A 26,421-nucleotide genomic window follows, 5' to 3' on the forward strand; every position below is an offset into this window, starting at 1 on the left:
CTCTCTGCATATTTGGCATCTTCTTTCTTCCTCTCCTAACCAGAACTTATTTTTCTCCTCTTCATTCCCGCATCTCCACCTAGCTATTATCTTTTGGCTTCCTTTCCATCCCCTTTTTCTTAAATAACTCGGTCTACCCACTACCATTGTTTCTCTATATCTCTCGTTATACCTTGTGTTGCTTATTTTACCGTCTATCCATTGCCCGTGTCTTTCTATTTCCCTCCTTCTTATTACTTCCCCTACATCCGCGCCTCCCTCTCTAAGTAATCTAATTCCTTCCGAGCTAAACCCATTCCTCCTATAGAACTTTTCTCTTTCTTCTTTCTTCTCTCTATTTCCTTCCTTCTCTTTCCACCCCCTGATTTCCGCCCCATACGTCACTATTCCTACCACTAAGTATTTGAACATCATCATTCTTCTCCTGAAGTCATCTCTGAACCTGCGTTCCCCTATTCCCCATACCTGTCTCATCGTCACATTTGTCTTTTTTTTCAGTTCTTTTATGTGTCCTTCGTCCTCTCCATTTCTTCTTAGTACGTTTTTTCATGATTTCCTTCATTCCTTCTTCGCTCTTTGCCAATATGACCATATCATCTGCATATGCCAGCGTCCAAAACCTCTCTTCTCCTGCCTGCACTCCTCCTACCTGTCCCTTCTTCATCTCCTCCTCTACGTCTGCTACCAGGATCGAAAACAGCATTGGGCTGAGTGGACATCCTTGTCTCACCCCTTTTTCTGTCCAGAACCATTCTGAGATTTTTCTTGCCACCTGACTGCGTTTCTTGTGCTTTCGTATATCTCTTTGGTCCTCTCTATTAACCCCCTCCTTATCCCTCTCTTCTCCATCGCTTCCCATAATACCTTCCTGTCCACTCTGTCGAATGCCGCCCTCAGGTCCATAAAGAATCCGAAGATTCTCCCCTTTTTTTTCTTTAGCTCCTTTCTTATCACGTGTTGCAATACATACACGTTGTCCATCGTACCTCTCTTCTTCCTAAACCCTGCCTGCGTCTCTGGTAGCATTCCCTTCTCCTCTATTTATTTCCTCATCCTTTCCGTCAGTATCGCCGCATATATCTTGTACGCTGTGCATAGCAGTGTAACTCCTCTGTAGTTGGTGGCCTCTCTTGCATCTCCCTTTTTATGTATCGGTGCTATCAGTTCTTCTCTCCATTCTTCTGGGAATCCTTCTCCCATCCAGACCATCTTTAGAACCTTCTTTAACACTTCTCTAATCTGCCCTTCACTATATATCCATGCTTCGCTTCCTATTTCATCCACTCCTGCCGCCTTTTTCTTCTTCAATTTCTTTATCTCTGCCTCTATTTCTTCATCCTTTATGCCTTCCTCTTGATCTCCCTCGACTTTCCTCCTGTCTGCCCTTTCTATCCTACCGCATCTGTTACCTTCCAGTAGTTTCAGGAAGTGTTTCTCCCACTCTTCCATGTTTATATCCTCCTGTGACTGCTCTCCTCTTCTTCTTTCCCTGTTAATAATTCTCCATATCTGCGCTTCCGTTTTACTGTTTTTGGCCTCCTCTTCCATTCTTTCTAGTCATTTTTCTTCTTTCCTTCTGCAAAGTTCTCCGTACTCTCTCCTCATCCTCCTATACTCTTCCTTATCTCCCTCTCCGTTTTTCCATCTTTTGTATGCTTTCTTAACTAGTCTCTTTCCTTTTGCACTCCTTGTCCCACCAGTCTTTCTCTCCGATTTTTCTCTTCCTTATCTTCATCTTTTTCTTCGTTACGCAATCCGCTATTCCCTTCTTCAAGCTTCTCCAGATCTCCTCCACTTTCTCTCCTCCTATTGTTGTTTCTCTCTCTTTGTTTCTGTACTTCTCAATACTCTCTTCGTTCCATAATACCACTTCCTTTCGCTCTTCCAACAGAGCACTTACATTAATAGATATATTAGCAAAGAATCTTGTCATTTGTTTTGTTATCATATTCATTACACCACTCTTATTATAAATTTAGTTTAACGAAACTACATATTAACTAATAACTATTATCTTCATCCAACACAAATAAACAAAATACAAAACTTTATTGTATAAAAATCACAATTTCCGATCACAAAGAACACAGATATCTTATCTTACCCAACTTTGATAAGTGTCCTTATCCACGCTTGTTATTTGACAGTAAAGTTTAAACTGCCATATTGCATTAAGAGTTCTGATTAAAACAAACGGATATAACACTTACGAAGAGTTTCACCACCAGACGAGGCCCGTCTACTGGGTTTTGGATTACTAGCAGAAATACTTCTGTGAACACCTCTGTGAGATGGACTCTGTACCGCGCCACCTGTTCCTCCACTGCTTCCTCCTCCACCACCTGAACTGACTTGAGGTGGAATGTTACGCAGCGACAACGAACTACCTGATCGTGATCCATCGCTTTCAGGCTGTGCAAACAGAAATTCGGGGAAAATGTAAAGGAAAACTGATTTACACGCTACCTGTACATATGTTACACATTATTCTTGATACATCGTATACTTACATCCGTCGTTTTTCTGCCTAAGAGCAAGTAAGTAGCGAATACATCGTCATATTTCGCTTGTCCTAAAGAATCTTCTATTTCGCTTCGAGTGTATCCCATACTGGCTAAGGCCTCTGAAATGATAATGCGTGGCGGCATAGTCAGATCCATTAGAGTTGGAATAATTTTCCAACATTTATAATTCAAAATTAAAAAGATGCAAAAAATTAAAACACAAAGCTTTACTACGTATTGTTGTAACTATACAACATTTAGAAATTAGAACTACGTATTGTTGTAACTATACAACATTTAGAAATTAGAACATTAAATTTTTTAAGTTTGGACTTATCGTCAGCGTGATGTATATCCGTGTTTTAACATTCTTAAAATACACACTTAAAAGTAAGATGTGGTTTTAGTTCAATTTTATTAGCATTAGTTTATAAAAATTATATTTTTAATTAAGATATATTTCCATGCAATATAATTTTTTTTTTCAAGAAGCAGTTCACAGACACACACGTAAATATATCAGACTGAATAAGATCAGAATCAGACTGATTCTCGAAAAATAAGCTATAAAATGTTTTTACGCTGTGCGTAGAAAATGTGCACTTACAAATCTCTTACTTGATACAATTTAGCAAGACATTATCTCAAATTATACGTGTTCTAAAGATTCTGTATTCAGCTTTCTAGTAGAAAACTGTGATACGGTACGTGTTACTGAATAATATTGAGTAAGACTGTCTGATATATTTCGATAATATATTAATAGTGATTACATTGCACAACTTTCCAACTACACCCAATCATGTGAACATTCTTCTTAAAGAAATTATATGAAAAATCCAATGTATTAAAAGAACCGTGAAGTCATAATATATAGTTTGAGGACACATGTATATGCGTGTCGAAGAAGACAAAGGCTGATTATTGCCATTAATTTTGAATAATGTAGAATGTTCACAATGGTGTGACATTAAACATAAAAACGGTAAGTAGTAAGTGTTATGTACATACTGGTAGACTCACCTATCCTCTTGTGATCTCTATAATCAGGTTCAGGTTCTAAGTACGGTTTTAATTCGTCATCCTCGTATCCCAAATTCATCCACTTATCCTTCATTATGTTCTGCAGCGATAAAAATTGCTAAATTATTTCTCTCAAACATAACTTATGCGTGATTAAGAAATACTCGCTGGTAAATGCCCAACGATGAGAAAAAATTTTGTTAGCCTTAACTCACCTTAGTAAAATAATAAAAAAAGAATGGACTAAAATACAATTCGAACCTGATCCCCACGTACCTCTAATGAGGCTCTCTTCGTTGGATTGAGCACCAAGAATTTCTTAAGAAGATTTTCACAGTCGGTGGACATATAAAACGGAATTCTATATTTCCCCCTTAATACCCTCTCCCTCAATTCCCTCAATGTCGAACCATCAAAAGGCAGTGAGCCGGATACCAGTGTGTATAGGATTACACCTAACGACCATACGTCCACTTCCGGACCATCGTATTTCTTTCCTATAAATGAAAAATTGCGTAAGTAAATTTTAAGCTGATTGCAAATCCGCACGAGTCATTTCAAAGGAATACCTTGAAAAAGTTCCGGTGCGGCGTATGGCGGCGAGCCACAAAATGTGTCTAACTTGTTACCGGGTGTAAATTCATTGCTAAAACCGAAATCGGCGATCTTGATATTCATTTCACTATCGAGCAACAGATTTTCGGCTTTTAAGTCTCTATGAATGATCTTCTTTTGATGGCAGTATTGCACAGCAGAAACGATCTGCCTGAACTTCGCTCTCGCCTCTTTCTCCTTCATTCGCCCGTGCAGAACCAGATAGTCGAAGACCTCGCCACCACTGGCATACTCCATTACCAGGTACAGTGTCTTTTCAGTCTCGATCACTTGGAATAATTTCACTATGTTTGGATGGTCAAGCATCTTCATTATCCTGACTTCTCGGAACAGCTGTAATTAATCAGATCTATCAGCATGATTCACACACTTACATTTATGTGAAATATGCATGCATCATTTTAAGTTTTTTTCCGTAAAATTATGATAATGCTACATGATTCATGGACGATGACAAGTCTTCTTGTGAAAATATTAGTATGCAAACTAATTGTAAGGCAATACAATTAAAGTAGTGATTTGTACGTTACAATCAATAGAAAATAACAGCTAATGATACCTAACATTACAAGCATGAAAATGACAAATTAGTTATAGTCTCGACAATTTCTGTTTACTGAACTCTTTGTAAAAAGAAAAATAATATTGTAAAATATAATATAATTAACATTAAGAATTATTTGACGCCAGTGAATGACTAACAATTTTTCGCAATAAATTTTCTGTGTTAAAAACATATCGCCAGTCATGGTCGATTAGAAGCTTAATCATATAATAGTGATACAGCGTTACCTTTTGAAGACTACCGGGATTCAATTGAGTCTTATCGATGATCTTGATGGCTACTTCCTTCCCCGTGGGCACATGCTTAGCAAGCTTCACCTTGGCAAAGTTACCTTTGCCAATCGTCTTCAGTAATTTGTACTTGCCGATATGAGGTTCTTCGGAGGTTCGACTCCTCGAAGAGAGCCGACCTCCGCTACTCGACACCCCTACGCCATCCCCCGTCTGTAACACGTAAAAATCATCGATCGATGAGCAAATAAAAGTCAAGTGAATTATAACGTTGTCGTCAAATTGCTGTATGTAAAACACTCATCGTCGGATGTCAATTCTTATTCTAAGATTACTTCGAGCAATTTCTCGATTTACTTCTTCCTGATGTGACACTTAATATCGATTATATATATTTAGACAGAAACATATCAGAGACATAGAGAAAACTCCTCTATGATGAGATAGGATCCTAGTATGGGATAGCGGGGTTTCTGTTAAATTAATAGACATCCTCGGTTGACTCCACCATGAATTTATTGTCCTTGGGGCGAAATCTGTTTAGTGGAAAATTGATTGTTGGATTGTGTACTCGTAGCGAAAAAAGATTTGTGATTGAATTTGGGTGTTGAGAACCTGCTATCTCATATTAGAAACTTACCTCATAATAGAGGACTTTCCTCTACATATACAGTTAATATTTTAGATATTTAAAAGTATACAAATTGTTTAACTCTTAATAAGATTAAGCTAGTGGGTTTTTATATAAATAGATGCGTTAAAATTAAGTTATTGAACGGTTTCAAGATACGGACACAGGAAACGTATAATTAAATTAAGAGTTTAATGCCTTACATAACATAATCCGTAATCTAAATTCGATAACTTGGAAATTATTACGAGCGCTATATGTACCGAGCGTGCTAATTTATTTCGAGAAACGGGAGAACGCCGCGCAAAGTTGCGTCGTAAATAGCCAACTATTTCAGAAACTTAGGCCGCATCTCCGAGCGCGGCGTTTAAAGTCACGGAATGGGGCGGGAGAAATACGGGGCAAACGCTCGTTAAGAGCTCGGCGCGCATTCCTCGAGAATGCCACATCGCGAGGAATCGCGGATCCCTCCCACCTCGCGCCATATCGCATTTATTTACGCATACGCACATGCCGCACTTGACACTTCCAGGCACGGCGCGGCGGCGGCCATTGTCAACGGAATTAATTAAAACTCGTTAAAGTGTACCAGATACAGATTGTTCCGTATGGAGCTCGCTCTCCCGGACCCTCCCGTATTAATCGCAAGGACAACCGCTGCGCCACGTCGACGTCGCGCGTGCGATTTTTTTTTACTTCTTATCGCTGTATCTCTAATAAAGGAGAGAAAAAGAGAGAGGAAAAAAGAGAAAAACGGCAGAATCGACGTGACAAGTATTTATGAAGAAGTCGCGAGTATTTAAATGCACTATGCACAACCAGTCAGATATGGGTGGATTTGAATTACAAGAGGCATCAGGGATTTCAAACAAAAGCTGTAGACTACTCGTTTATGATGAAACGCGCATATGTGAAAAGCAGACGAGATTAAGTAATTGGGATAGAGCGAGGGGTAAACCCCGCATTGTGGTGTACAGGTTTGCGGGCATTACCGGACATTAGTTTGGGTATTAGGCCTGTCTGGGGCATTAGAAAGATAAAATAAGATGATAAGATAAAGTAATGCCCACTGGGCATTAGTAGGCGTTGGCGTACATGATTTGGTCAGCGGTTTACCCCTCGGGATAGAGCAATTTGACAATTTACTAGGCAGGATTTTGGTATTACCCGCAGGAGGCCACGCGTGACCATCTTGCGCGAGATGGCGGTGGCTGCAGCTTTAGAGGCCGCCAGTTTGACTGCTTGTGAGTCTTAGCAGGACGATCAATGGACGACGGATCGACGACGGATCCGGTAGACCGCTTCCTCGTGCTCGCATGCGCGTGATTTAAATGGTCGGCGAATGTCGCTGGGTTCGTCTGTATCGCGAGAACGCGCAGAAAAGGTCCGACACAGCGAGACAGATCGATCTTAATCGACTTCGCCCTTCGATCTTTCCGTCACTGTCACTTCGTTCCACGTGTCGACGTCACGATTTATTACGAACCGTACCCGACTCCTTTTTCCGACTGTTTTGTTTTATTAATCTAATTCTGGAGTCGTCCTCGATAACGAAGACCGGCCGTGATCACCTACGATCGAGTACCGCACTTCTCGTGGTCGATCGTTTTGGAAGGTCGAGCGATGAGTCAACTTGCGAAGCGTATCACCACGCTGGTTCATTTTACCGGGACGTAGGGCGGTGTCGTATAAAAATCACCACTGTGTTTCAATAAAATTAACTGATTGTTATATCGGCCGCCACCATCTGTCATCAGAACACCTCGATTTCCGGTTGGAAAGATAAATGAGTAATCCGTTTTGACTTCGGTATCGCGATTTAAAGGGACACTTTCAGTTCCGATGATATTTGAGTCACACTTCTCGATTGCTAAATCTCTCTTTCTTGTACCGCGCGTATCGTTTACAAAATACATAATATAATTCTGCGAACATCACTGCCCGATATATTTCGTGAGGCACTCTTTGTACTGGTATTGACTGGGGATTCCTCGAAGATGATATTTGTACTCCGCTAGAGCGGCTCGCGTTTCTCGGAGTCGTTGTCTTCGGAAAACTTGCCCTCCCTGCGGAATGTAACTGTGCGACCAAGTGGGGAGCGATTTGTTTCTTGAGAAACTCCGTTTCAACGAATACACAACTTTGATGTACAGATCGCTATCGATATTCATCAATCAATTTCAAATTTAGTCGCAACTGAATCCAAGAATATTCCAGCGAAGGCGTGGTACATTATTCTTTCAGACGTCATTGGCTAAACTCTAATCGCTACCACGTCAACCTTTCGCCAGCGATAGTCAGGTAGGACGTCAATGACACCATCTCTCGACTCGGCACAGTTCACATCTAACATCGATCCATCACCGCTTTCTGAGATATAGCTCACTGACAGTTAATTGAAACACAATCACAAATTACGAAATACACATTACGAAAAGACTTCCGTGGTAGAGCCTATCGAGACTGTGGAAACCGATGTCATCCTAGATGTTCCACCCTGAATTCTCCACGATATCCGCTTCCGCCGAGTCTTCAGACTTGCGTCAAGGGCGATGTCACCGTTCGCGAATCTTTCTCGTTTGTCTATCACAATTGTCGTGCATCGTCTCGTCGTGTTCTCCCTCTTTCAGGAGAAAGAAAGAAAGAGAAAGAGACTGGGAGAAATGGAAAAAGAGAGAAACGATGATTGAGAAACGAGAGGCGGTTGCTTTGGTCGTCGTCGACGTCGACGACGACCGTACGCGACTGCCTTCTTCCTTTTCCACCCTCGAAACGAGCCACCCTCGGAGAAGAGACCACACAACCGAGGGATGCGAAAGCAGAATCAATACACGGCGCCGCCACCCCCTGGTGGAAACGTGCGAGCGAACCACCCTTGAATGCCTAGCCCCGACGTCGTTCACCCACCCTTCCTGCCACCCCCACCTCGATAGAAGCACGCATGCGTCGCGGAAAGTGGGAACCACCGACACATGTTTGTTCCGTGTTCTACCCTTTTAGCCGAGGGTGCTGCTCACAATCGAGAAAGCAGAGGGTTTCGGCCTGGTCAGCTGATCGGACGAATGTCGCGGAGCGCAGGTACACGTCCCGAAGGAAAACGCTTCAAATTTCTAACACGAGCCGACAAAGACGCAGCCTCTGTCTTACGACTATCGTAACTGCAGAAGAGATGGTTATTTATAATATTTGTACTTCGGAATAAAAAAAAAGTAGGTAAAATTAGCACGATATCGTTTTATAGTGAAGAAAGAAAACATCGAAGGAAGCTGTCGAAGATGCTCCAATTAATTCTAAGATACCGATACATCCTGATGATGACGCACACATCTGTGGGATGTAAAGTGTGGGATGCCACATCTTCACCTTTATCGTCCTACCTAGCAGCGATTTTTCGCCTCGTCAGCTGCTCGAGTCAACTGCTATAAAGATTATCGCAACATAGTTTAGCGTTATATATACAATATGAGACTGATAAGTCTATCGAGTGTCGTTAAATGATAACCTGCGTCATCGACTTTTGTTTAACACTAATGTAAAAAAACGCATTAAAAATATTTCCGGAGGTTGCTTAACATTTACACGCAACGAGAAAAAATTAATTTGAAAATTGTTATTATTTGCGTCGCTCTAAACCCTGACGACATTATAAACTTGAGCATGACTAAGCGAGATAGATAGGAATAAATTGAATTGGGACAATATCGATCTTAATATTGCGGCGATTATAAAAAGACAAATCGCTCAAACAACAAACTTACAACGTTTTCTTTCCGTGTGAGAGCACATTGATTTCTTTTTTCGTTAGATACTTGGGCGAGGATGCTCGGGAGTCATGTATGAAAAGGATAAAGTCCAAGTTTCTGAAAGAGGTAGCGGCAAGAGAGCGTCAGCTTCCGTCAGCTGATCAATCGACCGAGAAAGTAACGACGAGAGAAGAGTCGCCGACATCCACTCCACGCAAAAGGTGGATAAGAATAGATTCAAGTTGACGCGAATTCTCCACGGAAAATAGAATCGCGTACACACGTGAACTAGCAAATAAATTGTGCAGCTCCGTTTAGGTGCTCTGTTAAACATGAAAAACCAGCAGAGAATCTCCCCCAATTGTTCAAGCTGAATTACGTTTACACAATAAAGACTCAATGCGTTCGAATCCATTCAAATTAATAAATCATTAATTATATCGCATCTCTTTATCAACGATTATTTTAATCGCATTGAAAAACGCTGCGTATTAAATCTCGGATTAATCGTTTGTATTGGCATAATTAAATTTTATAGTAAATATTTTTTATTAATTATACACACACACACACACACACACACAGATGTTTGTCCTGTCTCTTCTTAGACAATAATATAGAAAAAGATAGAGTCGACTAACCTATGGTTAACAGTTAACCAGAAAATGGAAAACCGGGCGTTAAATTGAAAATAATCGTCGATTTCAACGAAACTCACGATGCTTATACAGACGAAAGCTGCTGATGCTGGATTTCTACGAAGATTATGATTATGTCTCCATAAAACGGCGAGAAAAATGGGAAATGGCGAAATACATAACGTAAAACAAAGCCAGCACTTCCGCTTTCGCGGGGTGCATCTAAAATTTGTTTTATGGCGCGACACACAAAAGGTGATGCGGATGTAAAAATCAAGTCCCGCTCCAGAATGTCATCCGCCGTTTTATATTGATGCATATAAAAAAATTCTATTAAAAAATGATCTATTTTTATATCTTCAATATTTTCTATCAAGTGCCAGAGAAACATGTTTAATGTGCTCCTTAAAACTCCAGTGATTAGATTGAAACAAATCAAATAATCGAAATATTTTTGTAAACTTAATTTGTATGTTAACATATAAATAAATATATTTTACTCTCGAGTAAGTTTTCATATTTTGTTTCTCTAAAGGATTTACATATATTTAGACCGTTAATAAATAATTTTTCATATGGAAATAGAGAAGGAAATCTCGCTGAAATTTCCGAGACATTTCAGATGCATTTTGCATGCAGAATTAATTAACTTCGACGGGCTGCGCGATTGTTGTAACGTGGCATCCGAATGGCGCTTCGACGAAGCGGGGAAATCGTCCGGATTATTTCAGGTCGAACGGATGAGCCGCAGAGACGAATCATACGTGTGACGTAAGTGTGGAGGTGCATTTGCGTTGCCACTCGTTTGCACTCGGTTTGTCAGCGAGGGTGTCACATCGCCGATATACATATACGGGCGATCGTAAAGTCCGCGCGTGATTGCGTTTTTAATGTTTCTTTATTTTGGATTATTTATAATTGCAATTTTATTCAACTTTTTTAACACTCGAGTACCTATCCGGCTCGTGACGATTTCAACAATAATCGCTCGATAAAGGCCCGAACACACGAGACAACCCAAGACTCGAGGGAAATGACCAAGGAGAGTCGAGAACGTAAGCAGCCATTTTGAAATTTAAGCAATGCTGAAAATTTCGATTGGCCGAAATTCTTACAGCTTTTTCGCGTGTTCGGGCCTTAATCCTCGGCAAAGTTACAACTGCGTAATACCATACAGTCTAATTATTCTACGATAGACATCAAGAAGTGACGCGATTCTATTCTTTCTCTCCTGAAATCAGATAGAAATCACTCGATCGACAAGACGCCCGATAACGTTTCCCGATAATGTTTCTGACGCGAGCGATAACGGTGCAATCGATGCCTATATACCTATACATATACATATTATATATATCTACCTCCTTCTCGCTCTGAATACTCTTCTGCATGTCTGACAACGGTTTGAGCGGGACGGCCGTCGCGTTGTTCTGCTGTTGCAGTTGCTGATGTCGCTGATGATCCTTCTTGGTAACTATCGGCCGGACGATCGCGCGAGTTTGCGGCATCCTGGATTGCGCTCTCATCTCCGCTTCTTGCCCTCGCCGCGTATCCGAAGCGGTCCTGGATAGCTTAACGGTGGGCTTCTTTGGCGCGATGCCGGCGTTTCCGGTGGAATTCCGCGTCGCGTCCCCGCGGTGCAACAGCGAGGCCCTTTTTTTTCGTTGACGTTTCATTACAATTCGTTCGTCATAATTCTTTCTTCGACCGTTCAATGTTTTATGGCGTCGTGTATCGCGAGTGTGTGATAACCAATAATGGCAGGTGTACAAGTGTTCGTAATTCGAGCGTTTTGCGCGGTAGCGTGTGCTTAATTAATTCGGATAATGCGGGGAGATTACGTTTCAAACGTGGCAGGGAGAATACTGCATTTGGGGAACACGACAGATAAAGGCAGTCGGTAAAAATAAAAGTAAATGACTAAACGCCTACTTTTCAGCATTAAATTCTTCGGTATCGAAATCTTTAATTAAAATATTGTTACGATTAAGTCCACTCGAAATAAACTGGAGAACAACATTTGGTTATCTGTTTACACACCGGCAGACACAAATTCAGAAAAAAAGTACTATCTTGATATTTTTTATCGCAGCGAGTCCGAGCAGCAATTATCGAGAGGATCCGCGCGGGATGTTTGCAAGCTATTCGGTGACACCCGGTATATTTGTTCATCAAAACATCTGTCGCTGCGACACGCACTACTCCCCTGATCTCTCCCGGTTGGGCGTGTAATGACCGACGTGCAATGGCGACGAACCGAGCGACGGAAATCACGGGATGAATCGCTGCACGGTTGCGACATTGCGTAAACTAAATGCCAATTGTATCGAAGAAAGGGACGCGCGTGGGTGTAAACGGACAGTCAATTGTGCGGATCAGGCGTGTAGGTAATCGGCCAAACGGCGAGGATCAGGCGGAGGTTGGACGGCGATTTCCTCAATTATCACTAAGGCCATCGTCGCTCTGTAAATGTGGTAACGGGTCGTGTGCGTGTGCCCTATCTGTGTACGCGTTCTCGGATATTGACCGATTGAAATGTGCCTCCAACATTTTGACGACGATTAACATGCGGAGATTGAGATTACGATCCCGTGGACGAATACACATTATGTAAATTTTGAAACACGATTAATCTCTCGAGTCTTTCTATCTAGATGAAGATAAATTACTTTTAAGATTCGTCTTCGAGATTACCATTACTTCTACTCAATGAAAATGAATTTTTAATGGAAAAATCTCTCGATTGCATCAACGAGACTATTTTTGAATGAAGAAGAACAAGGAAAGAAGATGGGCGAATGATGTGTTCGATGAGAAGGGGGTATCGATAGTGTCGACGACAGTGTCAATGAGCGCGTGTGATGATTGACATATGACGTAGACAGAGTATGTATTTTACCCCTCGGCCTCGTCGTCAGTGACGTTTCGCAGCAAGTCCTCGTGTTCCTTGTATCTAAGCTGGACTTCCGCTCCGAAATCCGAACTGTTCTCCAAGTGGCGCGTCCTTGCAGCGATCGTGCCCATCTCGATGGCCTTAACTTGCTGCTCCAATCGTTGCAGCATGTCGGTGCTCTCGAGCGTCGTCGCGCCCGTCGATGCTGTTCGCTGCTGCTTCAGAATCAAATCGAGACTGAGCGGCGCCTTGGGCACCGCCGACAATGGAGCGGGTGTCAGCTCCGTCCTTTGTTGGACATACGGAAGTCCGATCGGTTGGATGATCTTCGACTCGTTGAAGACTCTTAACTTCTCCTCCAGACTCGCGTCCATGTTCGTGTCGCTGAGGAGTCTCTTTACGGAAACGGGAGCGCGACTATAGAGCGGGCTTGTGGGTACCTCCTTGGGTCTGATCGGGCTTAAAGCGCCGGACCGTTTCTCCACTACCTGCAAACCCTTGTCATCCTCTACCAGTTCCCACTGCTTCAGGCCCTCCAAAGGCGCGAGCGGCGCCGATAACCGCTTCGGTATGCTCATCGGGCTCGGTTCATTAGGAGCTTGTCGATTCAGCTGACGCACTGTCCTTTCTGCGGGCGACGGCATCAGGAACTTTCGTGCACCTGCCTGCGGTCGAATCAGGCTTCTGCTAGCCTGTGTTCGCACGAACGGACTCTCTCGATCGTCCATCACCGAGAGACCTCACGTAGGAACGTAGGAACACGGGAATTGGCCGCCGTTGCTGTTTCTCAGGCTCTCCTTGATCTCGTCTTCATAAGACGGTCCTTCGTTGATAACGTATCGCTCGCTGATGAACCTTCAACATCGATTCGCCGGCCAAACCGGTCAACGACGCTGCACGGAAGATTTAGTCTCTGTCGAGAAGAAGACTTGTGTTTTTCTTTTTGAGAAAGACGTCAAGCACTGCGATCATTATTAAACACATCACACAGAACCCAGAACCCGAGAACGAGCCACGATCCAGTTGACCGATTCTTTCCTTCTTCCTCTACACCTTCATCCGCTACACAATCACATGTACCAATAAGCGAACAAGCGGTACGGGTATAGGCTTTCTGGTAGATGGAGGGAAAAAGCTTTATTAAACGGCGGCACTGTGTTGGCACTTTTTGCAATCGTAACGTTGTAGAGAATAAAGCAGATAGGTACGCAGGGAGACTCGCGATTTCGTGGATTACCGCGGTTTAATGCGAGTAGACAATGAGTAAAGCTCGGTGAGACTCGTAAACATGCGCACGTCTTTATTTGTGACTCAGATGTCTATTACACAATGTCGTTTAACCGAACGAAATTAACTCGTTAAGTCAAATGCGTCAGCACATTGGAAACTTTTCGTACGCCTTGTACAAAAAGTACAAGTATTAAAGAATTATCTAATGATTCGTTACACAAAAAGGACTTTCAATAGCGATACAAACGATGCCCGTTGAATTTACATAAAAATAATATTTCGTAAATTTTATCACATACATGTATTATGCTTTAAATACGAAATGTGAATTAATGTTTCTTGTTAACTCAAGCAAATGTCAGTCAAACAAATTCGATATTAATCTATTAACAAAATTTCTTATAATAAATAAAGACGATATCCACCTCACGGATGTGTCATAATATTTTATTTGAGACAATCGAGCGAAACGATATCGGGGATATGCCGAGATATCGGGTAAAGAATATCTCGTACCACGTGTGGTTCTAAGACGACGATAAGGACGCGTGTACTTATAATTTTTCACTAGCTCCGTCTTGATCTGGCCCGACCACGATGTGAAAGACATTCCTTCAATAATTAATGTCGTTAACGGTTAACGTTTTACGAGACCTACGAGAAATTTATCACTCAAAAGTCGAGATGTATGTAATAAACGGCATTTATCATCAAATTAATTTCGTGTCATACAAAAATACTCTTATGGGAATACATAATTCGATTATGTCATCCAATCATTTTTCATGTTTGAGAAACTTTACTTGTTTTACCGTTCAAATTTAGAAACGCAGTATTGTATGTAAACGAAAATTCAGGCGACTATTTAAATATTAGTTTCCTCTCCCACAATGATTTTTCGATGAAACAGTTAACGAATAGACGAATATAAACGAACCACCAATGTTTGCGCTCTACGAGTGGCGTTCTATTCGTTCTCTTAGGTGAAGCAACCAGCCGGAAATTTGCTTCGAGATTGAAACGAGACCAAGTCTAGAAGGGGGTGACCTGTTCCCTCGATAGAGCGAAGGGTAGGAAAGCAATTTTGCCAATGGAAAATTGAACCGGCTATTTCGAATGTATAAACGATGAAAAACTTAGGGCAATTTGAAAGATTTAACAACACAACGGCCGACGATGAATTATGCTAATCAAATTTTTTCCCAATATTAATTGATAGATTTTGGATCGATCGATGAATATACGATTGTAGACCGAGGTTCAAGTTGCATTTAAACATATAAAAGTTATAAAATGTGTAATGAGTTTATAAGTTCCGAATGCTTCAATTCTTATGTGGATTTAATGATTTAATATTGTGAAAAGTATGACCAAATATATGTTTTCTTTTAATATTACACATGCATTTTAACCGTTGCAAAAAAATGATCCAAAATAATTGCAATTTTTAGGTCGCAAATTGTTATGTCTTTAGGATAGTTAATCATACATAAATTGAATAATTTGTAATTATTTTAAAACTTTCATATTCTGAATGAAGACTTTACAAGAGAATTAATTTCTGCCATCTTTATCAGCTCGTAATACACTTGCAAATGTCACATCGCGTGGTAGATTAAAAGATTAAAAGACGAGATAACGATATCTTTTTGATTGTCGATATTTAAAGATAGACAGGTTTTAGTGGAAAAAATTGAAACTAATAATAAAAGAAGAATGATGCATGATAAATCAATAACGTTGCACTTTAGGTATTGACTGATCAATTAGCCTCGCAGACCTGTAATTTCCGATTATTCGTCAAGGTGATATATATACGTATGACCAATTCATCGAGAGATGTCGAAGAGAACTTGTCGAACGACCGACGCAAACACCGACGCTGTTTTTCAACAAGGCGATAGAGAGTCATAAATTGCGAGCAAACGGGAAAGAGTACGACGATTAAGAAGATTTATAGATCAGAGATATTATACAGGGTGCTCCAGATCACTCCTCTTCTCAGTTTGCAAAAAGTTCTATGGACTTTTGAGCAGTTTGAGCTCATTTATCTTCGCGCAACCTTTTGACAAATAACATAACATTCGTTAACCAGAAAACATTTTAAGATCCTACTAACGTTACGTCCAATCAAAATTAAAGGAAGAATATAGGTCTACGGTCTTTTAAAGCCACGTTCACGAAGCTCAGAAATTCTTTATAGCTTTTTATTCTTCGTCTTATCGTTTAACAAATACTGGCATTTTAAGTATTCGCGATGCTATTTCCTAAGACAAATTTAATATACTCATTTCGAAATTTAGATATTGTTCCGTGTTAGTTAAAGAATTTGTATATTTCTAGTGCAGATTTGTGTTGCAAGTCGTTTCAAGGAGTTCTTTTTCACTAGCGCTGAGAGTTCCGGTGAAGCATAATTGCCCGAAGCATATTGCAATCATCGCGACCTAAAGGCGTTCTTAATAAAGAGGTCCGATGCAGATCTGCCTTTGTATTTATTAATTGCTGTAGGAACGTTCAATAACAATGTGGGAGTCTCATTGTTTCGCAGAAGCGACTTCATAACGGCAACCGTTTCTCTTCCCGCGATTAATAAGCGATTGGATCATAAGGATTTTCCGGATAATCGCAAATGCACGTTTTCGACTAATCCACAGATTACGCAAGAGCCTGACTAAGTTGGTCTACATAGCGGTTACAAAAATATAGCGACAAGAGAAATGTTCTCTAGGAAAACGATACAAAAAAAAAGCAAACGAAAACTCGAAAAGATGTAGTAATAAAAATGTATCTATTCCAATCAACAACTTGGGAAGATGGTTATACGAAGATGTTCCAAGAAAATTGCAGAATAGATACATAGCACCTGAAAATATAATATATCAAGTATGGTACGTACGATACGCTTCAGGATTAAGTTAACGTTCTCTTGGAAGGCATTACGTCAGTGTCTTTCTGTGAACGGGAGAGAAAGAGAGCGCGTATATTGACAAATTTTATCGGCTATGGTAAACGGTGTCGCCGGCGTGGAGGAGGTCGGGAGCGCTATTCGATAATGCGACAATGTGCAAAACCAAAGATTTTCCAAGATTACAAATATAATTGGAGGAGCCGTAGAACATGAATTTCCGTCGATCAGTTGCGTGTCATACGCACGATACGTGTCACTCATACGTCACTTACACACACACACACACATATTGCACACAAATTTACACCTGCGGAAAGTTTTCGTTTAAATACGACGCGTAAAGACTCACTCGACGCTCGATCTTTTTCTCCTTTGTCTCTCAAGAGCATCGATTCCGGAAAAAAAAGAAAAACGAACGGGTAAAAAGACAAAAGAGAGGTGGTTACTAAGGCTGTATGGACAACGGCCGGTTATGACAAACTGGGTCCATTTCTCGAAAGGCGACGATAAGCGCTTGCGGAGCCGGCCAACTCGACTTCGTTACGCCGTTTATCAGCGGGAGATGCTGATAAGCGATAGCGCGTCTACCTAACACTCGGCACTGACGATCGTCGCGCCGAGAATCTTATATATATTGTACGCACGGAGCCGCGAAACGATAAAATATATCGAGAAATGCGCGTTGTACCAAAGCGTAAAAGCGGCGCAAATTATTGCATTTTCCAGTTGGTGTCGCGAGTTATCAAGGCTACAAATATGTGATATAGTAATAGTGGTGAGTGATAAACCCTGTGAAATGTAAATAACATTGCTCTTTTTACGTACGGCAGTTTTAAATTATCGAAATAATAAAAATTCGATTTAATCGATTGTAGCGAAACGAGCCATTACATAAGTGGTTAGCTGTCAAATGAAAAAGTATTTTTATCTTTCTTTAAAAAAAGCCTGAAATGAAGCCATAAAACGATAAAGATAAACTGAGTCGACGTGTAAATAATGCAATTTAATTTAATCGTGAATTAAAATCGTAAAAAGGATTTTACAAATAATTTTCTATTATTTGAAAAATAATGTTTTTTTCTTTACGATTTGTTACTTTGAAACGATTGCTGATATAGCCGCGAAATATATTGCGCAACTCTATAAATGGAGTTAAAACAAGTGGGAGATAGAATTGCGAAATTTGCATACATACATACGCCGTATGTAAATGTAACAGGCACAGATGCACGCGGATTAACCGAGTCACTTAAATCGCGTACGTTCCTCATTTATTTAATATGATCAAGCACGAGTTTCGTGCTTTTTCGCGCCTCTATGTACTCGCTCGTGATTTCGTAACTCTTGCCACACCTCGTACACAAGCAGGCTAAAAAGAATCTTCGAGATAAGCTCTGCAAATCTTGGAATATACACAAGTCTACGCTTCATATTTCCTCACGAATGCTAAACATATTCTAAAGTTCCCATCATTATAAATTTCTTAAAAATTTTTCTATTAACCTAGAAATTTCTCACAAACAAGAAACTATTGCCACACTCCCGCTATTACATAGAATTGGTGTCTAAAACAATAAGTTTATTGATATAAAAATAATTCTATCAATGTCAATGAAAATCAATTAGAATGGACAATTTAGTGTCGGACTGATTCGTCAAAAATACGAATACACTGTTTTCTATGGTATAAAAGAGTTGTACGATGTGGCATTTGCAACAAACGGTTCGTGGAATAAATCGCAAAGTTGTTACACAGGTGTCGAATCATTCGGACAATTTACACCGATCGAAACGATTTTAAGGACCAGCGCTCGACTCTGCCTACCTTGCGCACGAAGAACCAAACTTAGCAGCTTAGTGTTTCCAAATCGTTTCATAAAACACGGTTTGGAAGTATTTTGGACGCTCGCCAGACTTTCGCCGAGACATAATGTCAGTGTCAGCGCGTTATAAGCGAGCAGGTAAGAAAGTGGGGGTCATTAATCATTAGGCGGCAGCGTAACGCGCTGACCCACGATAGATAGGAGCTGCACTATTCTTCCTTGGTGGAATGCTCGAAGAAGTCTGTTTTTGTGGGTGCGCGCTGCGTGCTAGCAGGATGACAGATACTAAAAAATACTAATTTGTTATGTAAATGAGGGAGTGACACGCATATCACGAGCTTAGTACACGATGACAATCACAACCATCGATACAGAACAAGACGATTTTAATTCGGATCAACAGCGACACAGAACGCGCTCTATGGAGATCAGTTCGATGCACTAACGTAGTGGAGAAATTGTGTGTTATATCTTTCCAGTTTTCTTTTTTCTTTATTATTCGGTTCTTCAATTTTCTTCTTCGTTGCTGCGTTAATTGATAAATTTGCTCGGTACTACGGTTCGCGATGTGATAAAAACTTACAAGCGTGTACGTACATTGACTTGGCGTGTCGGTGCGAAGCTGCATTGTTCGAAGCTTTCGCGTGCGACACGCGATGCACCGACACGCCGTCGCGCCGTTGCATACCGCCGAAGGACTTCGTTAGAGGGCCGCGGAAAAACCGGCGAAATGACCGGCCTCGTCAGTAAATGAGGATTTGCGGTCGAGAAAGCAGGAGTATGACGTGGCCGAGCGCGAGTTAAGAATGGCCGGGACCGCTCTATACTCCGTTGATAAACTTCACCATGTAAATTAATGACGCGTTCTAGTAAACTGCATGAATAATGGACAAATGTCGATATCGTATACGATTTAGGAAACCATTCGCGAGATTTACTTTGGTAAAAATCCTGCAAAGTTTCTCGATACCAAGTGACGACAAAATAAAAGGATTTTCTCCGAGTTAACTTTCTAATGTCTCGCGGGAATTGTCGAGCCTGTTAGATTTTTCCATACGACGTGTCGTGGGCTTGCTACATGCCAGCGAGATAAACTATGTCTAGAAGGAGAGAAAAAAGCGAATAAAATCGAAAAGATCATTTTCACAAGTGCGCGACGGGTGTAACACACGGATATCCGGGCACTCAACATTTTGTCATGAAAAAAGATTTTAAAAGAAGATGCGCGGTGAAAGCAAGGGAGAATTGTGTTGTCCGTTCGGACACGCGAAGGATGCACTTGGTCAGGATACACGCCCGCGTTCCCTCGCGATAACCGCCACCACCGCCTCTTGACAATGTCCTTTATGGAGCAAGTCGTCGCGCTCGACAAGACGCATCCATCGTCGCGTGGCATGTTGCACTTGGTCGTGTTAGAAAGGCCGGATGGAACGTCTTTATTTCCGGTAGTGCCGTTACCAAGGCGGAGGAGCAAGCTCTAAAAGCGTCGACGAAGGCTAAATATACGAATAAAAGAAACGGTCGGCCATCAATTTCCGAGCGAGCGCTACGATCTTGTTAACTAGGAACATCTCGGAGCAAGAGAGGAATCTTTTAATTGTAACAGGTTACGCAACGCACTCCCATGTAATAACAGTTTCGTTTCGAAATAGACCAGCTGCCTCTCTCTCTCTCTATTCGCGTCATACTGCGACGATAAAGCAAAGTGGATATTTTTAATAAAGGGATTACGCCACAGTGAATGTCTGAAAACATAAGGTAACTTTGGGAATTTTTTGTAGCTCAATAAGAAAATGAATGAAAACTCGGTTTCAAGGCCTGTCTTGTGCACACCTTGAACTATATAAAACAATTTCTTTTAATTTATTAACTTTATTTTATTATTTTAATATTTTTTTATTTCTTAACTTTAGCAAATTTCCAGGCATTCACTGTAGTGTAATCCCTTAAGAAAAGTATGATATCTCAAGCTTTTTAACCTTAATATCGTACATCCATTTATTTGATCTCGGTTTGGGATGGCAATTCTTGTTAATTTAAAATATTCATCGTTCAATTTAGGCGAATGAGATAAACGATACGTCAATAAATCCACATTTGAAATAAGAACAGAAGTGCAGTTATGTGCTGCGTGCGCGTGTGCTGCGATGCGCGACTCGCGATTAGCGCGATAGCTGGCGCGAGGTCTTTTGTTCGACGTAACAAATACCTGCAATCACGGGGAAGTATTATCGAGGAGCAGGCACATCGGGTACCAGGTACCAGACAAACTGGCACGAAGTGATTCACTCGAAAAAATCGCTAATTCTATCGCATCGTTAGAGAAATAAGAAGATTGCAAATTGCATATTTTCAGAGGATAATTTTTCACGAATAACGCCATATGGTTAAGTGTGTGGATGTCATCTGTGAAGCATTTACGAGGCATAAAACGAACGAGCAGATTGGCTTCTAATATTTCCGCGTGTGTAATTTTCATTTGTAGCGTTTACAAGTTTCGCCAGATTTGTTTAAAGTGTAAAAATTACGTAAGTGCCGGACGCGTAAATCAAGTTCTCGCGTGACAGTCCCATTGAACATACAACACATCCATGTTGATAAGAAATTCCACCTAACTGCATTCCACAAGATAATCAAAATGTCACTTGGAGTGAACCAGGAAAGACTGTGACGTGTGGTCATAATACAAAGCTGTCAACATTTTTATTGCGGCAAACCTTCCCTCCGCAGGAATTATGTAACCCACATTGAATAATTGTTGCATCAAAGTCGCCCGATCCATAGATCGTTGCAATCGTTAAGTATTACACTCGTCAATTGCCTCATATCTTTCTGTACATTTGGCGTGTTAAGCAACGGCGGTTGAGAATGGACAGCGCATCTCGTTTATCGTTTTTTTTTCAGTGCGCATGACGGTTGTTATGAAAATCCTATTGTCGAGCATAACGAACATATAACGATGTCTTGAGCCGTCCGTTGCTTTTGTGTGTCGAGAAACAACTAGATGGATCAAGTAATTACGATGTAACAATCTTTTCTCACGAAAAGAAATAGTTTTAAAAAAAGAGGGGATAGTACAGGGAAGCGAATAATATTTTTGAATAAAAGATTAAAAAGTAAATTTCAAGATTAGTACATCTGTAAAATGTTCAATCATAGCTAATGCTCGCTGTTGTAATATTCAGTAATAATTAAATGTATATGAAAAATATTAACAAAAATATTGTAACGATAAGCATAAGCTACCTGTGGCAATTGTAATAGACATGTGAGGCTTTGATATTTTTATACAAGGTAATGCCTTGCGTTAATCGTAATTTTTCTACAGTCGCCTTTGTTCCTTTTGTCTCTTTTGATCATCGTTTTGTACCTTATTTTGATACACGCGCGTGCATCATCGCTCGAAAAACAGCTCGCGACCGAGAAATAACTTCCCTTTGTTCCACACTAGGCTCGCGGCCGAAACGATAAACGGAGGGACGAGCGTTTGAATCGTAGATTGTGCGTTATCTTGTCGGAATAATGGCCGTTTAATCAAACTTTCCCCGTCAAATCCGCAATTAAACCTGCTATTGATATATGTCGGGGTCGTCCGTGTGCGCGATAAACTCAAGACCCTCGTAGCGCTTGTCGCTCTTTCGTTTGAGTAACTCATCGTTTCGATTGAATCTTTCGAGCTATACCAGCGACTCTTTTACTCGATTAACGTTACTCAATTAGCATCGATCGCTAGTTTCTCCCAATGTTACAATCAACGCAAAAAATCCTGTATCGCGCATACAAAGAAGTAAAAGTAAAACGAGAAAATTGGCTCTGCAACAAAACTTGCCGAGTGAAATTTCTTGGGGGAAATGAGCGTAGTATATTTCTCGTCGACAAAAATGTAAAATAAAAATCTGAGCACTTATACGCGATCGATATCTGCAATTCAAATTTATAGCGTTCTACGAGGGAATTTGTAACGAACAATTTATGTTAAACATGCGTATACCGGACTTCGTACCGAAGAAGTCAGTTACTGTACACTGTTGGCTTATTTTATGCACAGATAACTATGATTAACATTAAAGCGATGTCGGCTGCATTCAGAGGATAGACGCAGCTGGTCACTTGCTACTCGCGGTGAAACAAAAATCGTTACGATTATACGCATGGTGTTGAACGAGCGATAGCTACGCTTCATTAAGGATAAACGACAAAAAGACCTTTTTACGTGTTCCTCGTGAGAGAATGCGGCTGGCTCTCGTGTAATCAATCGTTGCGAATTATACGTGTAATACCGAGCCGGTTAAAACGCATAACTTTCGATCAATGCGAGAACAAGGGATCCTCGGATGGCCTTCCGATGGCGATTTTCAATAAGCGATTGGTGTCTGATCACTTGAATGTAATAGGCTAATTTAAACTTCGACACGTTCATCGAGCCCGATTACATTCAATATGACAGCACACGCGATGAAAAAAAAAAGTAATAGCCCCTTTCTCGCACAATATTCTCCCGAAAAGAATTTTTTAATCGCAAAATACTGTAACAAAGCGCACATTGCGAATCAAATAAATTTAACAATGAACATATAATTCAGTTCGTTTCAAATAGTTTTATACTGTGCTTAAACTCCTTCTTTCTCATTTTGAGACAACGTAAAATCAATCAAACGAGTTTGACAAAATAATCCAGAACTAAGAGCCCGACACGCTGGATTCGCAGTGACGTTTGCAAACTTTTAGAAATAATTCAATGTTGCGTAAGATTATCCGATTCATTTCGACGTACCTTTTCTGCGGCGATAAGTTTGCGTTTCGCGTTTTCCAAGAAGCTATTAATCTAGATTAGACGTTATCTTTTGTGGAAGGCAAATTGTTAAGATGAACAAAGAGCCAAGTCACGGTGAGGCGAGGGAAAAGCTATCCAAGTGACCCGAAACACGCGTAATATCGCAAAGGGTAATGAACACAGTCTCGTACTAATTATGCTCGCGAGGCGCAACCGTGGAATTATATACGGGTGGTTATATAAACCGTTAATTCTTATCCGCGTACACGCACGCGCGCGCATACTTCCGTCTGCCTATTCTTTCGTTGCTTTCGTTTGCTCCGAACACGCGCGCTATTCGCGGCACCGTGAAACCCAAGAGGAGACAAGGGGGCAAAGAAAAGATTATCCCGGCTGTGTGAGGCTTAAAGTCGTTACGGTATCTAATAACGCGGAACGTTTTCGGCCACGTTCGCGAATCCGGTTTTCTATCTCAAATGCGCGAGGTAGGTGTGAATTAAAACGCGCTTCCGCACGCTTACTTTCCCAAAGAAAGAGAGAGAGAGAGCGAATAAAAACGATCATTCGATCCACCTAAACGACGTGGAAGATATTCAATTAGGTTGCACGAAATAGTAATCGTTTCGAGAGATAGATCTGCGTCGAGGAGTCACAAGCGCCAAGACTTGGCAGCATTAACACGGCCGCGGAAATAAAATGTGTTTCGCGAAATTCGCACGCAACCGCGAGTCCCCTCTGCGAACAATGTATAATTATCATTGGGATTATTCGCAGTAAGTAGCTTCGTGCCTCGATGTCCCAGACACGATCCGAGTCTACACAAATAAATCGCGCGCATATTTGCGTACAGTAGCGTGACGTAATGCCGCAAAATCGCACATACTGATATTGGAATTTGTTTATTCTTCTTGTTAGCTCAAGAGAAAGACGTAGCGACACCGCGTCGCGAGGTCGACACGCGAGAAGCGGTTTCACTACGTAACCTAACCTTGTTAAGGACACGTTTGTTTGGTGTGCATTAGCGAGACTCGCTCGTTAATTCAATTCCTTGCAGCCGAAACGGTCTCGTTGACTCGTCAAACCGTATACGTTACGAAGCTCGGTAACATGTATAAAAAAATTCAGACAGAAAGGTTAACGAAAAAAAAATGGTTAATCGATAATTGGATTTCTGATATCCTATATGTTATAAGGGAGAGAAATACGATTGGCATGCAAATTCCCCAAGCCTCCGCCGTCGCGTACAAATAATTCACCTCGCTCGATCGGATGAGATCACTCGACGAACGAAATCACTCCGGCGTTATCACTATTATCACAGCTTACTGTAATCACCACCACCGTGGAGAAGAAACTCCAGATTCCCGGCGTGTGAAGAACCGTCGCACGTAACGGCACGCTATTTTTACGAGAGCACTTCAACGGCCGCACTTTTCCGATATTCCTCCGTCGAGCTGCTCGAAACGGCGCGGCGCGGCGGCTCGCATTATCGTCTCTCGCTGATAAAGAGTTCGGGCGTGATCGCCGATCTTCGCGGGCCCGTAAAGGCCCGGCACGGAGCGCGGAGTGTCGAAAAGTGCCGCAGGCACCGTAGGAAGGAGTAGGAAAAAAACTGCTCGCGGAGCACGGCGTGATGTAGCCTGGAGTGGCACGGTGCACGCACTCGTGACACACGGTGACGCACACGCAAGGCGTCACTAAGATGCGTGCGCGCGCTCCTCTCGTTCGGTTCCGACTCGACTCGGCTCGACTCGGCCCGACTCGGCCCGGCCCGGCTCGGCTCGGTTCGGCTCGGCTCGACTCGGCCCGGCCCGGCTCGGCTCGGTTCTCGCCGCGCCGTTCGGTTGGCGAGAAAACGCGGCACGAAACGAAAAGTGGCTCGAACGAGAGGCGCGCGCAACGACGGCAACCGGACTGCCACGCTCGACGACCGGGGCGACCGGGGCGACCGGCGAAAGCGAGTCCGGCGTTCGTGACTCATGAGCCGATCAGCTAGCCAGCCGGCGCGCGTACGGCCGGCCCGTTCGGACCTCGGAGCGTCCACCATCGTAGGACGAACTCGAAGTGCAAGTGCCGATAACAGTGCCGCTCGCTCCATCGACGACGCCCGACAACTTGTCAGGCTGTCTAATCGTAAATTTTACCGCGACATTTTTATTTTCACGATAACGATATCTCTCTCAGGGGCAAACTGGGAGATATAATGTTAAGGATCTCAAGTAATATGAGCATTTGCGTGGATTATCGTATTTCCTTTTGCTTTAATAACGAATTTTGCAGTATTAATACATTTCAAAGTGTTGCTTAATCTAAAAAATTATATTACATTTTCCATTTGTAGGGACAAAATAGATTCCCGAGCCCTATTTGGTATTTTGCGACCACGTGTACGCTTCGCGATGTCATTATTCCATTTAGCATTCCCTTAGGACACTCGGCATGGAATAAAAATAAATGTATGAAATAATTTAAAATTATATAAATTATTTCCAATTTTCTAAATTTCAACTAACTGATTCTGTATATACCGTTCTAATCGAACATCTGAATGATTATACAGTTTTTACAAATATAGAACTCTAAATTTGATAACGCAAATTTACAGCTGAAGAATAAACCATCTCAAGAGAATCATGTATCCGCTTTGCAGCATCATTCGTAAATCCACATGTGTAAAAAGAAGAGAGAAATGAAAAAACGATCGCACATTTTTGCAGCTAAACACTTTTTTTTAAATATTTCGCACTCTTTCTCTCGCACGTGATTTTTCAGTGAAAACTGATCACCTTACGCGAATCCGATTTTCGCAATCAACTCACAACTAATCGCATCCGCGCAGCACCC

The 26,421-nt window shown here is 41.6% G+C and overlaps 1 protein-coding gene across 14 annotated transcripts in view; it reads right to left on the minus strand.

The window, feature by feature from the left end:
• The window catches only part of LOC105561994 (serine/threonine-protein kinase MARK2-like), a 104,139-nt gene that overhangs the window by 16,784 nt on the left and 60,934 nt on the right, over positions 1–26,421 (minus strand). For 4 of the 14 annotated variants that reach the window (XM_012012441.1, XM_012012435.1, XM_012012443.1 and 1 more), the window contains exons 1-9: positions 24,834–25,271; positions 12,849–13,904; positions 11,311–11,602; positions 4,935–5,150; positions 4,097–4,475; positions 3,804–4,024; positions 3,516–3,627; positions 2,511–2,623; positions 2,211–2,412 (exon numbers count right to left, since the gene is read on the minus strand). In XM_012012441.1, the coding sequence (XP_011867831.1) occupies positions 2,211–2,412; positions 2,511–2,623; positions 3,516–3,627; positions 3,804–4,024; positions 4,097–4,475; positions 4,935–5,150; positions 11,311–11,602; positions 12,849–13,570 (2,257 nt within the window). In that variant the 5' untranslated portion in view covers positions 13,571–13,904; positions 24,834–25,271. Of the gene's footprint in view, positions 1–2,210; positions 2,413–2,510; positions 2,624–3,515; positions 3,628–3,803; positions 4,025–4,096; positions 4,476–4,934; positions 5,151–11,310; positions 11,603–12,848; positions 13,905–24,833; positions 25,272–26,421 lie in introns of those variants that run through there. The other 10 variants (XM_012012447.1, XM_012012446.1, XM_012012448.1 and 7 more) reach the window with 7 other exon arrangements.

The sequence above is a fragment of the Vollenhovia emeryi genome, unplaced genomic scaffold (genome assembly GCF_000949405.1).
Source record: "Vollenhovia emeryi isolate VEMERY1.0 unplaced genomic scaffold, V.emery_V1.0 DF939197.1, whole genome shotgun sequence".
NCBI lineage: Eukaryota > Metazoa > Arthropoda > Insecta > Hymenoptera > Formicidae > Vollenhovia > Vollenhovia emeryi.